This window comes from Mycteria americana, unplaced genomic scaffold (assembly GCF_035582795.1).
Source record: "Mycteria americana isolate JAX WOST 10 ecotype Jacksonville Zoo and Gardens unplaced genomic scaffold, USCA_MyAme_1.0 Scaffold_79, whole genome shotgun sequence".
In the NCBI taxonomy this organism is placed as follows: domain Eukaryota; kingdom Metazoa; phylum Chordata; class Aves; order Ciconiiformes; family Ciconiidae; genus Mycteria; species Mycteria americana.
Genome location: NW_027445664.1, coordinates 263924 through 280599, shown reverse-complemented (window position 1 = coordinate 280599; position 16676 = coordinate 263924). Strand labels below are relative to the sequence as shown.

At 52.4% G+C, this 16676-nt stretch overlaps 1 protein-coding gene across 1 annotated transcript in view; it reads right to left on the bottom strand.

Moving 5' to 3' along the window:
• LOC142404143 (tenascin-X-like) overlaps nt 1-16676 on the bottom strand; it is a 49939-nt gene that overhangs the window by 24946 nt on the left and 8317 nt on the right. Inside the window, 12 exon segments of the mRNA XM_075490586.1 lie at nt 795-1082; nt 6731-7024; nt 7924-8217; nt 8534-8827; nt 9371-9658; nt 9981-10274; nt 10911-11204; nt 11521-11808; nt 12358-12651; nt 13265-13558; nt 14194-14481; nt 15201-15494. Of these exon segments, the coding sequence (XP_075346701.1) occupies nt 795-1082; nt 6731-7024; nt 7924-8217; nt 8534-8827; nt 9371-9658; nt 9981-10274; nt 10911-11204; nt 11521-11808; nt 12358-12651; nt 13265-13558; nt 14194-14481; nt 15201-15494 (3504 nt within the window).

Genomic DNA, 16676 nt, shown 5'->3' with positions numbered 1-16676 from the left:
CCCAAGCATCCACACACCCATGCTTCCATCCATCCTGAACACCGTTCCACCCATCAGCCTTCCAAGCATCCACACATGCATCCTTCCACTCAAAGGCTCTCTGTCCATCCATACATCCCATCATCGAACTGTCAGCCAAATCAGCCAATCAAACAATCTCTCTACCCATTTAGGCAGGTTTTGGTCACCCAGGCAGTCATCCATTCATTCATCCATGTCTTTGTCATTCCTTTCAGCCACCCACCAATTCCTTGTCAACCTGTCCATGCAGCCTTCTCTCCCTCCGTTTCTCTGTCCAACCATCCACACTTCCATCCACCCCATCAACCATTTCTCCGTGCACTATTCCATCCATCTGTCCTTGAATCCATCCCTCTACCCAACCATCCTATCCCCTACCCTTCCAACAAAACACCCACCTACCCAGGCAACCATCCGTTCAACCATCTATCCGTCCAATCAACCTATTAACCAACCACCCACCATCCCTCCACCATCCCTCCACCATCCATCCATCCAACCATCCAAACATCTCCTCACCCAATGAGCCACACACTCATCCAACCGCCCATAGCCCCTTCACTCCCTCCCTCCAGGCTTCCCTCTCACTCATCTCCCCTTATTGCCTTCACCCCTGCCTGCACACGTCCCTCCATCCAGCACCCAATCAACACCCAAGAGAAGTTCCCATTTCCCAGATGGGCCGAGGATCCCACATGGGCCCTGCCCAAGCTCCTGCCACACTCCAAACCCAGGGCCAGCAACAGCACCCAAGGTCCCACAGTAACACTCACCTGTGACGGCATCGATGGAGCTGGGGCCCAGACGTTTCCGACCCCACACCCCGTACAGGTTGAACTTGTACCGGCGCGACGGTGACAGCCCAGGCACGGTCACCGTGCGGGAAACACCGTCCATGGGCAGCACCTGGGGCTGCCCTTCTGCATCCTTGTACTGCACCGTGAAGGAGTCAAAGGTGCCCTCGGGGACGCTCCACTCCAGCTGCACGGAGTCGGGGCCGACCTGGGAGGCCCTGAGCTCACCCAGGATGGGCTGGGAGGGGGGTTCCTCCTCAGGCTCGGCTGCAGCTACAACAGAGAGAGGACAATGCAGGGCATAACCATCGTCCATCCATCTATACATCCATTCACATTCCATCCACCTCGCTAATCATCATCCACCCATTGGCCAATCCAACCAACCAGCCAAGCACACATCCATCTCTCCAGCTCTTTGTTCATGCATCCACCCAGGCCTCCATCCCTCCCATCACTCACGTTCCATCAACAACCCTCCGTCCATCAGGGCGGGCATTCAGCCAGCCAACCACTCACTCTGCCTTTTGCCACCCCACCAGTCTGTCCGCTTATCCCTCTGCTTCTTATCCATTCATCCATCCTTCCACCAATCTCTCCAGTCATTCACGTGTCCATCTGTCCGTCCGTCCATACATACATCCACCTGTCCATCTTTTGGACCATTCATTCACGTACCCCTCCATCCATTCCTCTGTCTATCTGTCCACGCCAGCAGTCATCCATGCATTTCACCCTACATGCATCCATGCTTCCAAACATCCATCCAACCATTCATCTTCCCATCCACCTTCTTCTATCCACCGGGCCAAGAATCCACCCATCCAACCAACCCTGCATCCATTCAGCCCTTCACTTATTCATCCATCCATCCATCCATCCATCCATCCATCCATCCACCCATCCATCCATGCGTTTGTCATATGGAAGGATATACTGTATAAGTGAACGTAGATGTGTGTAAACCGCTATGCACGTTAGGCAGAAGGATCCCCCGTGCATCCAGCTCTGCCATAAAGAGAATGCCTGCTTCTTAATGCTACACTGGTGTTAAGAGATTTATTCCCAATTTCAGTGACAGTTTTGGCGACCCAGATGGGACACTGCTTTTGAATCTCGACAGATCCGTTGGATCGCAGGACCTCCAGCCAGCACTGAGGGATTCTCGGGGAGAACCTCTGATCCCCAGACTGAAGAGCTTTGAGCAAGGTAAAGGCATTCCTTTCTTTAATTTTCTTTAAAACGGTGGTTGCCTGCCCATAAGTTGTGGCGAAAGCTCCGCAGGGTTGGGCTATAAAGGTACCTAAGGGAAGGAAGGAATCGATCCTATTGGATGAAAGTCTGTAGGACACCTGGGTTTGGAATCTGGAATTGGATTTGGCAACCAATTAAAACCTCTGGAGGAAGAGGTGGGTTAGAGTCTTATTGAAAAAAAGGGTATAAGGGATTCGAGTCCCCAGTGTTTTGTTAAGTTGTATTTTCGTGTTTTGTGTTAAGTCATTGTCTTCGTGGTTTTGTAAGTCATTGTCTTTGTGGTTTTGTATTTGACTATTTTATAATGGGTAATAAGCCTTTGGAGGAAGGGGTGATTTTGAAAAGATCTCCCCGAGGTTGTCTATTGACACACTGGGGAAACGGGGACCCTCTCACTCGAAAACAGCTTATAGAGTATTGTAATAATTGGTGGCCAATGTATATTCTTGAAGATCAGGAAAAATGGCCAAAGAATGGAACGCTAAGATATAACACTATATTACAATTGATGTTATTTTGCAGGCGGGAGGGTAAATGGGATGAGGTACCTTATGCAGATTTATTTTTTTCACTTTGAGAAATCATCCGGAGTGGCAAAAGCAGTGTGGGATGATCCCGCAAGATTCTATGGTATTGGCTTTGGAAAAACAGGGAAGGAATAAGAGTTTAAAACACACTTGCTCTGCCTGTAGCATTGGGAAAAGGTGTTTAAAGTGTGGACAAGAAGAAGATGATTTGGAATTTATGGTAGCTCCTCGCCTAAGGCTCGGAGAAAATCCTGACTGGAATGATTTACAGGTAATGTTAGATACATTGTTGGATGGCACTGAAGAGAAGATGGTATTAAATACTGCTCGGAAACAGGTAGAAGGGGCAGATGCTAATGGGGATTTGCAGGGAATGGAAGATCAAAATTTTCCTGCCACAGACGCAGAGTGGGATCCCAATCAGCCGGGACCCCGGGGGCTTTTAACAAGGTATCAGAGATGGATACTGTTTGGCATAAGGCACGCTATGCCAAAAGCAATGAATTGGTCTGAATTATATGAGATTAAACAAGAACCAAATGACTCACCAATTTTTGTATATGCCTGAATGCCCGATACCCTTGATGGGACGGGATTTATTGAGCAAATTAGATGCGCAGATAACCTTTAAGAATGGAGAGGTACAACTACTAATACCTGAATCAAAAGCTGTGGAAGCGAGAATTTTTATGTTACAGAACACACCAAGACCGAAGGAATAAATTCCTGCAGAAATGGAGGATGCAGTAACACCCTTGGTATGGGCTAGTGGCATCCCAGGTCGGTCTAAATTGGCAGAACCAGTAAAAGTTGTTCTAAAATCTGGAACTAAACCGGTAAGACAAAACCAGTATCCTATTAAGCGGGAAGCTAGAAAGGGGTTGGAAGAATTAATAATGAGATTTTCGAATTACGGATTGTTGATAGAGTGCGAATCGGAATATAACACTCCGATATTACCAGTGAAAAAGCAGGATGGTAAGGAATATAGATTAGTTCAGGACTTAAGAGCCGTGAACCAGATTGTTCAAGATATTTACCCAGTAGTAGCTAACCCATACGCCTTGCTGACATCCTTGAAGGAAAAGCGTAAGTGGTTTACTGTACTCGCTCTCAAGGATGCTTGATTTCTTCTGCATACCTCTAGACAAAGACAGTCAGGCGATATTCGCCTTCAAATGGGAAAGTCCCACCATTGGATGAAAAACACAGCTTACCTGGACGGCGCTTCCTCAAGGGTTTAAGAATAGTCCTACAATATTTGGGAACCAGCTGGCAAAGGAGCTGGAATTATGGAAAAAGGAAAACCCCGAGGGAACAATACTGCAATATGAGGGTGACATTCTGTAGGCTGCGGAGACTTGGGGAGAATGTCTACAGATGACGATAAGCTTGTTGAATTTCTTAGGACAAGGAGGATATCGGGTAAAAACACAGATAGGAAAATAAAGCACAGATAGGAAAAAAGACTGTGATATATTTAGGTTTTGAGATCTCACAGGGACAACGGAGACTGGGAGCCAACAGAAAGAAAGCAATTTGCCAAACTCCAGAACCAAGAACTGTACGAGAACTAAGGGCGTTTTTGGGTATGGTCAGATGGTGCAGACTGTGGATTCTCAACTATGGACTATTGGTAAAACCCCTTTATGAAGCTTTGAAGGTGTCAAAGGAGTCACGTACTACGGATCCCTGAATGCCAAGTAGCCTTTAAAAATTTAAAACGGGCTTTAATGTCAGCGCCTGCATTGGGACTGCCTGATTTGTCCAAACCTTTTGAGCTCTTTGGACATGACATGACAACATCTTGCCCTGGGCGTGTTGACTCAAAGACTAGGAGCATGGAGGAGAGCCGTGGGATATTTCTCCGAACAATTGGACAATGTGAGTAAGGGATGGCCAGGACGCTTGCGTGCTGTAGCTGCAACTGTTCCTTTAATTCAAGAAGCTAGAAAATTAACAATAGGACAAAGAATCATTGTGTATGTTCCGCATATGGTAATTCCTGTTCTAGAACAAAAGAGGGGACGTTGGCTGTCTTCTAAGCCGTACGCTTAAATATCAAGTCATCTTGTTGGAACGGGATGATGTGGAACTTAAAACCACCACAGCAGTCAACCCAGCGATGTTTTTGAATTCAGAAGTGAGGGATTCTTAACCCTTGCACCATGATTGTCTGCAAACCATCAAGCATGTATATTCAAGTAGACAGGATCTAAGAGATGAACTGTTAACTAACCCTGATTTGGAGCTGTTTACAGATGGTAGCAGCTTCATATGAGATGGAAACAGGATGGCTGGATATGCAGTGGTCACAACTACACAGGTGGTAGAAGCTGGGGCTCTACCCACTAACACGTCAGCCCAAAAGGCAGAATTAGTGGCATTGAGACAAGCCCTGAAGGTAGCTGAAGGGAAAAAGGTAAATATATGGACTGATTCAAAGTACGCGTTTGGAATAGTCCATGCACATGGGGCTATCTGGAAAGAAAGAGGATTGTTGTCAGCTCAAGGATCACCTATCAAATACAAGGAAGAAATTCTCCAACTTCTACAGGATATTCAAAGACCTAAGGAAGTGGCAGTAATGCACGGCAGAGCACATCAATTTGGACAAACTGCAGTAAATGTGGGTAATCGATTGGCTGATAAAACTGCGAAAGAGGTGGCTGAACAAAGCATCCTTGCATTGGTACCAGTAAAACAGATGAAGCTCCCAACTCTAAAACCTAATTATGGTTGAGTTAGATCAACAATTGGCATCACTGTTAAAAACAACCATAACTGAAGAGGGTTGGTTAGTAACTCCTACAAAGCAAGTCATTGTCACAGCACAGGTAATGACTGAGATTGTAAAAGAGAGACACGAGGAAACACATTGGGGTAGCGAGGCTACGATTCCTAGTCTTCAAGATTCGATTATATGCATAGGGATGACGGGAAGAGTAAAGTCTATAACAGCAAAATGCCCTATTTGTTTGAAAAACAATCCCATGAGCAGGAAAAGACAACCTTCAAGGGCCACGAGACAAGGAAATTCCCCCGGAGATATATAACCCAAACATGACTGAGAATTTGGAGAAACAACTCGATACTATACAAAATGTGCCAAAGTCAAGTCGTAATTGAAGGGAGGCTATGGAAGCAGGACGGCTTAACAAGATTTTACATGGATTAGGATTCACCCTAACAGGATGGTTACAGAGTCTGTTGCAAAATGTAATTGTCTTCCTAATAATAATGATAGTTGCTCTTGTTCTCTTTGGATGCTTGAGAAGTTTGATTACTAGACAATTACCCCAAGCGCATGTATTGGTTGGGCGAAATGAAAGTCAGACTCATCGAATAAGGGTCAGTTATCGATAAGTCTCAACGGGGGGAAATGTTGGAAAATAAGTGAGGAACATGTAAAGAATAAAGTTCAAAGGGTCAACCAAGAAGGAACAAAAGAAAACACAAGAATATCCTGGTGAAACCGGATCTTCCAGCATGTGATATTTAAAAATGGAGAAAATAAAGCCTTAAAAGGAAGAGTGACCCCAAATTCATGACCTGAAAAGCATGGTTTTGGGGTCTACGACCACCAGTGACCACCAGAGGACCCCCACGTGAAAAACTGTGCATGTGTTATGCTAAATCATCATTATGTAAGATACTAATTAACATAGTCCCGCCTAGTAGTGTGAAAACCTATGCATATGGACGAATCTACTGCATAAATGAGCCTACATCTGTGTAAACCGCTATGCACGTTAGGCAGAAGGATCCCCCGTGCATCCAGCACTGCAATAAAGAGAATGCCTGCTTCTTAATGCTACATTGGTGTTAAGAGGTTTATTCACGATCTTGGTGACAGGTTCACAGATCCAACCATCCTTCTTCCCAACCATTCAAAAAACCTACCACCCAACAATCAGACACACATTCATCCCTCCTACTACCTGTCCACCCATCCCTTCATCCACCCATCCCTCCCTCCCTCCCTCCATCCATCCCTCTCCCTCTCTTGCCTGCTCCCATCCCTACATCCACACAACAATCAACACCCAAGAGATGTCCCAGCTGGACAAGCTCCTGCCCAGCTCCAAACCCAGCGCCCAAGGGGACATGGATGGAGCCCACAGACGTCCTCACCTGTGACGGCGTCGGCAGAGACAGGGCCCAGACGTTTCCGACCCCACAACCCGTACAGGTTGAACTTGTACCGGCGCGACGGTGACAGCCCAGGCACGGTCACCGTGCGGGAAACACCGTCCACGGGCAGCACCTGGGGCTGCCCTTCTGCATCCTTGTACTGCACCGTGAAGGAGTCAAAGGTGCCCTCGGGGACGCTCCACTCCAGCTGCACGGAGTCGGGTCTGACCTGGGAGGCCCTGAGCTCGCCCAGCTTCGGCTGGGAGGGGGGTTCCTCTTCTGGCTTGGCTGCAGCTGAAACAGAGAGAGGACAATGCAGGGCATAACCATCATCCATCCATCTATACATCCATTCACGTTCCATCCACCTCACTAATCATCATCCACCCATTGGCCAATCCAACCAGCCAGCCAAACACACATCCATCTCTCCAGCTCTTTGTTCATGCATCCACCCAGGCCTCCAACCCTCCCATCAGACACGTTCCATCAACAACCCTCCGTCCATCAGGGCGGGCATTCAGCCAGCCAACCACTCACTCTGCCTTTTGCCACCCCACCAGTCTGTCCGCTTATCCCTCTGCTTCTTATCCATTCATCCATCCTTCCACCAATCTCTCCAGCCATTCACGTGTCCATCTGTCTGTCCATCCATACATATATCCACCCATCTCAACATCCACCTGTCCATCTTTTGGACCATTCATTCATGCACCCCTCCATCCATTCCTCTGTCTATCTGTCCACACCAGCAGTCATCCATGCATTTCACCCTACATGTATCCATGCTTCCAAACATCCATCCAACCATTCATCTTCCCATCCACCTTCTTCTATCCACCGGGGCAAGAATCCACCCATCCAACCAACCCTGCATCCTTTCAACCCTTCAGTTTTTCATCCATCCATCCACCGATCCACCCATCGACCCGCCCATCCATCTGTTCATGGCTCCAACCATCCTTCTTTCCATCCATTCAAAAAACCCATCACCAGACACATGCTCACCACTCCACCTACCTGCCCATCCCTCCCTCCCGCCATCCATCAATCCATACCCTCCCGTGCCTGCTCCCATTCCTACATCCATCCAACAGTCAACGCCCAAGACATGTCCCAGCTGGACAACCTCCTGCCACACTCCTAACCCAGCGTGCAAAGGGAACAGGGATGGAGCCCACAGATGTCCTCACCTGTGACAGCATCGGTGGAGATGGGGCCCAGATATTTATGACCCCACAACCCGTACAGGTTGAACTTGTACCGGCGCGACGGTGACAGCCCAGGCACGGTCACCGTGCGGGAAACACCGTCCACGGGCAGCACCTGGGGCTGCCCTTCTGCATCCTTGTACTGCACCGTGAAGGAGTCAAAGGTGCCCTCGGGGACGCTCCACTCCAGCTGCACGGAGTCGGGGCTGACCTGGGAGACCCTGAGCTCACCCAGGATCGGCTGGGAGGGGGGTTCCTCTATTGGCTCGGCTTCAGCTGAAACAGAAAGGGCACAACACAGGGTTGGATAAACAGCGTCCATCCAAACATCTCCTCACCCAATGAGCCACACACTCATCCCACCACCTGTACCCTCTTCACTATCTTCCTCCAGGCTTGCCTCTCACTCATCTCCCCTTATTGCCTTCACCCCTGCCTGCACCCGTCCCTCCATCCAGCACCCAATCAACACCCAAGAGAAGTTCCCATTTCCCAGATGGGCCAAGGATCCCACATGGGCCCTGCCCAAGCTCCTGCCACACTCAAATTCCAGGGCCACCAACGGCACCAATGGTCCCACAGTAACACTCACCTGTGACAGCATCGGTGGAGATGGGGCCCAGACGTTTACGACCCCACAACCCGTACAGGTTGAACTTGTACCGGCGCGACGGTGACAGCCCAGGCACGGTCACCGTGCGCAAACCACCGTCCATGCGCAGCACCTGGGGCTGCCCTTCTGCATCCTTGTACTGCACCGTGAAGGAGTCAAAGGTGCCCTCGGGGACGCTCCACTCCAGCTGCACGGAGTCGGGGCCGACATGGGAGGCCCTGAGCTCGCCCAGCATCGGCTGGGACGGGGGTTCTTCTGATGGCGGGGCTGAGGCTGCAATGGAGAAGCCCAATGTAGGGCACATACGGGAGCAGACGTCCATCCACCCACCCATCCAGTTCTCCTCCCATTAAACTAGATTTTGGACCACAGTTCTCTTCATCCATCTATTTATCCTTCCATTTTCAGGTTCATTCACTTGACCACACATCCATCCACCCATTCAGCTCCCCAATCATTTCATCACCTTCCACCCCATCACCCACTCAACCTCTTACCGATACGTACGTACAACCATCGGTCCATCCAGACATTCATAGTTCCAACCGTCCTATCAGCCATTTCCCAATGCACCTCTTCCCACCTCTCAGTCCTTGATTTCATCTGTTCATTCATGCGTTCTCCAGCCATCCATTATCCAGCCATCCCTCCAGCCATCCCTCCATCCCTCCATTCCACTCTCCGGCCTTGCACGTGCCCTTCCCTACATCCCTCCCTAGGTCAAAGTCTAAGAGATGTTCCCACTCAACGGGCTCCACTCCCACAGCAGACCCAGGGCCCACAATGGACACAGACAGGGCCAACAGACGTTCTCACCTGTGACAGCATCGGTGGAGACGGGGCCCAGACGTTTACGACCCCACAACCCGTACAGGTTGAACTTGTACCGGCGCGACGGTGACAGCCCAGGCACGGTCACCGTGCGGGAAACACCGTCCACGGGCAGCACCTGGGGCTGCCCTTCTGCATCCTTGTACTGCACCGTGAAGGAGTCAAAGGTGCCCTCGGGGACGCTCCACTCCAGCTGCACGGAGTCGGGGCTGACCTGGGAGGCCCTGAGCTCGCCCAGCATCGGCTGGGACGGGGGTTCCTCTATTGGCTCGGCTGCAGCTGAAACAGAAAGGGCACAACACAGGGTTGGATAAACAGGGTCCATTCAAACATCTCCTCACCCAATGAGCCACACGCTCATCCCACCACCTGTACCCTCTTCGTTACCTCCCTCCAGGCTTCCCTCTCACTCATCTCCCCTTATTGCCTTCACCCCTGCCTGCACCCGTCCCTCCATCCAGCACCCAATCAACACCCAAGAGAAGTTCCCATTTCCCAGATGGGCCAAGATTCCCACATGGGCCCTGCCCAAGCTCCTGCCACACTCAAATTCCAGGGCCACCAACAGCACCAATGGTCCCACAGTAACACTCACCTGTGACAGCATCGGTGGACACGGGGCCCAGACGTTTCCGACCCCACAACCCGTACAGGTTGAACTTGTAGCGGCGCGACGGTGACAGCCCAGGCACGGTCACCGTGCGGGAAACACCGTCCACGGGCAGCACCTGGGGCTGCCCTTCTGCATCCTTGTACTGCACCGTGAAGGAGTCAAAGGTGCCCTCGGGGACGCTCCACTCCAGCTGCACGGAGTCGGGGCTGACCTGGGAGGCCCTGAGCTCGCCCAGTATCGGCTGGGTCGGGGGTTCTTCTGATGGCGGGGCTGCAGCTGCAACACAGGGCACAACACAGGGCATAAACATCCCATACGTCCCTCCACCAATCCAGCCTTCCATCTATCCTTCCATCCAACAAATCACCCACCTCTCCTTGCACCTTTTTCCATCCATCGGGCTTTGAATCCACACCTCTCTTTTACCATCCAAACTTTATTCCTCCAATCAACAAGACATCTACCCAACCCGCCCACCAGCCATCCACCCAGCCATGTGTCCACACAATCGTCCAATCACTCACCCAGTCCATGAGCCTGACACACAATCATCCCAACTTTCATCCACCGTTCCATGTATCCATCCATTCAGCCAATCAACCAAGGAGCCACCCATCCATTCTTCATTCACCCAGGCATCCGTACATTATTCCAGCAGCACAGACAGACATGCATCCAAACAGCCACGCACCCAAACAGCCACAAACTCATCCAAGTACCCACCCGCCCACCCATCTATCAACCCATCAGTTCATACTTCCAACTTTCATGCACCCATCCCTTCATCCATCCCAAACCAGCACCCAACAGCTATTCCCATTGCCCAAGAGGACCAAGAAGAGACCATCGGCACTGCCCAAACTTCTCCCAATGCAAACCCATGGTCCACAGGGTGCCTAACACCACCCTCACCTGTGACAGCATCGGTGGACACGGGGCCCAGATGTTTCCGACCCCACAACCCATACAGGTTGAACTTGTACCGGCGCGACGGTGACAGCCCAGGCACGGTCACCGTGCGGGAAACACCGTCCACGGGCAGCACCTGGGGCTGCCCTTCTGCATCCTTGTACTGCACCGTGAAGGAGTCAAAGGTGCCCTCGGGGACGCTCCACTCCAGCTGCACGGAGTCGGGGCTGACCTGGGAGACCCTGAGCTCACCCAGGATCGGCTGGGAGGGGTGTTCCTCTTCTGGCTCGGCTTCAGCTGAAACAGAAAGGGCACAACACAGGGTTGGATAAACAGCGTCCATCCAAACATCTCCTCACCCAATGAGCCACACACTCATCCCACCACCTGTACCCTCTTCACTACCTTCCTCCAGGCTTCCCTCTCACTCATCTCCCCTTATTGCCTTCACCCCTGCCTGCACCCGTCCCTCCATCCAGCACCCAATCAACACCCAAGAGAAGTTCCCATTTCCCAGATGGGCCGAGGATCCCACATGGGCCCTGCCCAAGCACCGGCCACACTCAAATTCCAGGGCCACCAACGGCACCAATGGTCCCACAGTAACAATCACCTGTGACAGCATCGGTGGAGACGGGGCCCAGACGTTTCCGACCCCACAACCCGTACAGGTTGAACTTGTACCGGCGCGACGGTGACAGCCCAGGCACGGTCACCGTGCGGGAAACACCGTCCACGGGCAGCACCTGGGGCTGCCCTTCTGCATCCTTGTACTGCACCGTGAAGTAGTCAAAGGTGCCCTCGGGGACGCTCCACTCCAGCTGCACGGCGTCGGGGCTGACCTGGGAGGCCCTGAGCTCGCCCAGCATCGGCTGGGATGGGGGTTCTTCTGATGGTGGGGCTGAGGCTGCAATGGAGAAGCCCAATGTAGGGCACATAGGGGAGCAGATGTCCATCCCCCCACCCATTCAGTTCTCCTCCCATTAAACCAGATTTTGGACCACAGTTCTCTTCATCCATCTATTTATCCTTCCATTTTCAGGTCCATTCACTTGACCACACATCCATCCACCCATTCAGCTTCCCAATCATTTCATCACCTTCCACCCCATCACCCACTCAACCTCTTACCGATACGTACGTACAACCATCGGTCCATCCAGACATTCATAGTTCCAACCGTCCTATCAGCCATTTCCCAATGCACCTCTTCCCACCTCTCAGTCCTTGATTTCATCTGTTCATTCATGCGTTCTCCAGCCATCCATTATCCAGCCATCCCTCCAGCCATCCCTCCATCCCTCCATTCCACTCTCCGGCCTGGCACATGCCCTTCCCTACATCCCTCCCCAAGTCAAAGCCTAAGAGATGTTCCCACTCAACGGGCTCCACTCCCACAGCAGACCCAGGGCCCACAATGGACACAGACAGGGCCAACAGATGTCCTCACCTGTGACAGCATCGGTGGAGACGGGGCCCAGACGTTTCCGACCCCACAACCCGTACAGGTTGAACTTGTACCGGCGCAACGGTGACAGCCCAGGCACGGTCACCGTGCGGGAAACACCGTCCACAGGCAGCACCTGGGGCTGCCCTTCTGCATCCTTGTACTGCACCGTGAAGGAGTCAAAGGTGCCCTCGGGGACGCTCCACTCCAGCTGCACGGAGTCGGGGCTGACCTGGGAGGCCCTGAGCTCGCCCAGCATCGGCTGGGAGGGAGGTTCCTCCTCCGGCTCAGCCGCAGCTACAATGCAGAGGACACAAGGCACGGCATAAAGATCCGTCCTTCCACCCATCCACCCCTTTTTCTATCCAACCAGAGTCTCATTCGTTGATACATTCAACTCATCATCGCTCCATTTATCATCTCACTCAAGCATACTCCCACTCCTCCTTCCACCCAGCCTTATCACTACTCCACCCATCATCCTTCCAACCATCCAGCCACCCACGGCCTTCCTCTCACCCACCTCTCCATCCACCTCATCACCCACCCACCTAACAGCTTGCCCCAGACATACATTCTCCCAATCATCTATTTTATTGTCCATTTTCCATTCACCCAACTGTTCTCCACCTGATCCTCTGGGCGTTACTCCTCCCAGTCCTCCATCAAGGCATCCATCCACCATCCATTCCTTCATCCATATAGCCCTCCTCCAAGCCAGGCATCCATTCATCCATTCTGCATCCCTCCAGCCTCCCAAACTTCTACACTCCCATCCCTTCTTGCTCCTCGCCCCATCTCTCAATAGATGTTCTTATTTCCAACGAGGTGCAAGGGTGTGACCAAGACCACATCCAGTCCAAAATCTGGATCTACAGGGAAAAGGGACGGGGACCACAGATGTCCTCACCTGTGACGGCATCGGTGGAGATGGGGCCCAGACGTTTCCGACCCCACAACCCGTACAGGTTGAACTTGTACCGGCGCGATGGTAACAGCCCAGGCACGGTCACCGTGCGGGAAACACCGTCCACGGGCAGCACCTGGGGCTGCCCTTCTGCATCCCTGTACTGCACCGTGAAGGAGTCAAAGGTGCCCTCGGGGACGCTCCACTCCAGCTGCACGGAGTCGGGGCCGACATCGGAGGCCCTGAGCTCGCCCAGCATCGGCTGGGACGGGGGTTCCTCTTCTGGCTCGGCTGCAGCTACAACACAGGGCACAACACAGGGCATAAACATCCCATACGTCCCTCCACCAATCCAGCCATCCATCTATCCTTCCATCCAACAAATCACCCACCTCTCCTTGCACCTTTTGCCATCCATCGGGCTTTGAATCCACACCTCTCTTTTACCATCCAAACTTTATTCCTCCAATCAACAAGACATCTACCCAACCCGCCCACCAGCCATCCACCCAGCCATGTGTCCACACAATCGTCCAATCACTCACCCAGTCCATGAGCCTGACACACAATCATCCCAACTTTCATCCATCGTTCCATGTATCCATCCATTCAGCCAATCAACCAAGGAGCCACCCATCCATTCTTCATTCACCCAAGCATCCGTACGTTATTCCAGCAGCACAGACAGACATGCATCCAAACAGCCACGCACCCAAACAGCCACAAACTCATCCAAGTACCCACCTGCCCACCCATCTATCAACCCATCAGTTCATACTTCCAACTTTCATGCACCCATCCCTTCATCCATCCCAAACCAGACCCAACAGCTATTCCCATTTCCCAAGAGGACCAAGAAGAGACCATCGGCACTGCCCAAACTTCTCCCACTGCAAACCCATGGTCCACAGGGTGCCCAACGCCACCCTCACCTGTGACAGCATCGGTGGAGACGGGGCCCAGACGTTTCCGACCCCACAACCCGTACAGGTTGAACTTGTAGCGGCGCGACGGTGACAGCCCAGGCACGGTCACCGTGCGGGAAACACCGTCCACGGGCAGCACCTGGGGCTGCCCTTCTGCATCCTTGTACTGCACCGTGAAGGAGTCAAAGGTGCCCTCGGGGACGCTCCACTCCAGCTGCACGGAGTCGGGGCTGACCTGGGAGGCCCTGAGCTCGCCCAGCATCGGCTGGGAGGGGGGTTCCTCTACTGGCTCGGCTGCAGCTACAATGGAGAGGACATAATGCAGGGCATAAACATCGTCCCTCCGTCCATCTATCCATCCATCCGTCCGTCCATTCATCTTTCTCTCCATCTGTCCGTCCATCCCTCCATCAGTATAACCCTACATCTGCCCAGCAACTCAAACAAGCCATCTAGACACCCTTTCATTTAGCTCTGTGCCCACCCATACATTCAGCCATACATTCAGCCATCTGTTTCTCAGTCCAGTATCCATCTTGTTCACCATCTCTCCTGCCAAATACCCGTTTGTCCATAAACCATCCTGGTTCCCATTCACCCAATCACCCATTCCCATACTCCTTTGGGCATTCTCAGCCCTTGGTTCTATCCATCATTCCATCCCACCAATGACCCCACCAACCATGTATTCCTCCATCCATGCTTCCATCCAGACACCTAGACAGACGGTAAGCAACAAACCACCCAAGAAGCCAAACATCCATCCACAAATCCATCTTTTCTCCCATCCTTCCCTCTATACACCTCTCCGTACATCCATCCACCAATACATCTCCCCATCCCTCCAACCATGCCTGCACCCGTCCCTCCATCCATGCCTGCTCAGCACACAAGAGATGTTCCCATTTCCCAGAAGGTCCAAGGGACCCAGCATGGGCCCTGCCCCAGCTTCTGCTACCACCCCAAACGAAGAGCCCTGAAGGGACATGGCTGGGACCTTCAGATGTCCTCACCTGTGATGGCGTCGGTGGAGATGGGGCCCAGACGTTTCCGACCCCACAACCCGTACAGGTTGAACTTGTAGCGGCGCGACGGTGACAGCCCAGGCACGGTCACCGTGCGGGAAACACCATCCACGGGCAGCACCTGGGGCTGGCCATCTGCATCCTTGTACTGCACCGTGAAGGAGTCAAAGGTGCCCTCGGGGACGCTCCACTCCAGCTGCACGGAGTCGGGGCTGACCTGGGAGGCCCTGAGCTCGCCCAGGATGGGCTGGGAGGGGGGTTCCTCCTTTGGTGGGGCCGGGGCTGCAACAGGGATGTCACAATGCCAGGGATTATCATCCATGTGTGCATCCATCCATCCATCTAACCAACCATCCAGCCCCACCTTTTTCCTTCAGTCAGTCCCTGAACCCATTGCAACTATCAGCCATCCAACCACTTAATCATTCATTTAAGCCTCCAACAAACCTGACATCAAGCAACCATCCCACCAGCAATCCATCCATTTAGCTGTGTATCCATCCATCCATCCACTGAATTGTCTGTGCATCCAACCATCTGAACCATCATTCCATCTCTGAAACTCATCCTGACTTGATCCATTCAGTAACCCCACCATCTACCCATGCTTCCACTAATTCATCTAGTGATTCAACCATCCTTCCACACACTCATCCATCCATCCATCAATCCAATCATCCATTCACCACTAATCCTTCAAGACACCTTTCCATATGACCATCTGCCTAACCATTCGTCTTTTCAACCAACCAGTCATCCTGCTATCCAAACTTCCATCCATCCATCCACCCAACTTTCCTTCCATCCAGCCATTCATCCAACCAACAAACATCCATCAATCTACCCTTCCATCACTCCAACCTGGCATGCTCCCATCCATCCATCCATCCCCTAGATGTTCCCATTTCCAACAAGACCCAAGGCATCAGCATGGGCCCTGTCCCAGCTCCTGCTACATTCCAAACCCAGCGCCCAAAGGGGACATGGAATGGGACGAGAGACATCCTCACCTGTGACGGTGTCAGTGGAGACGGGGCCCAGACGTTTCCGACCCCACAACCCGTACAGGTTGAACTTGTACCGGCGCGACGGTGACAGCCCAGGCACGGTCACCGTGCGGGAAACACCGTCCACGGGCAGCACCTGGGGCTGCCCTTCTGCATCCTTGTACTGCACCGTGAAGGAGTCAAAGGTGCCCTCGGGGACGCTCCACTCCAGCTGCACGGAGCTGGGGCTGACCTGGGAGGCCCTGAGCTCGCCCAGCATCGGCTGGGAGGGGGGTTCCTCCTTTGGTGGGGCCGGGGCTGCAACAGGGACAGCACAATGCAGTACACACTAGAGATCAGAGCTCTCTCCCTCCCTCCCTCCGTCTGTCTATCTGCCTGCCCCTCCATCCATCTGATCACCCACCCATCACTCAACTCACTTTTTGTTCACCCATCCACTCATCCATCCAATTATCCC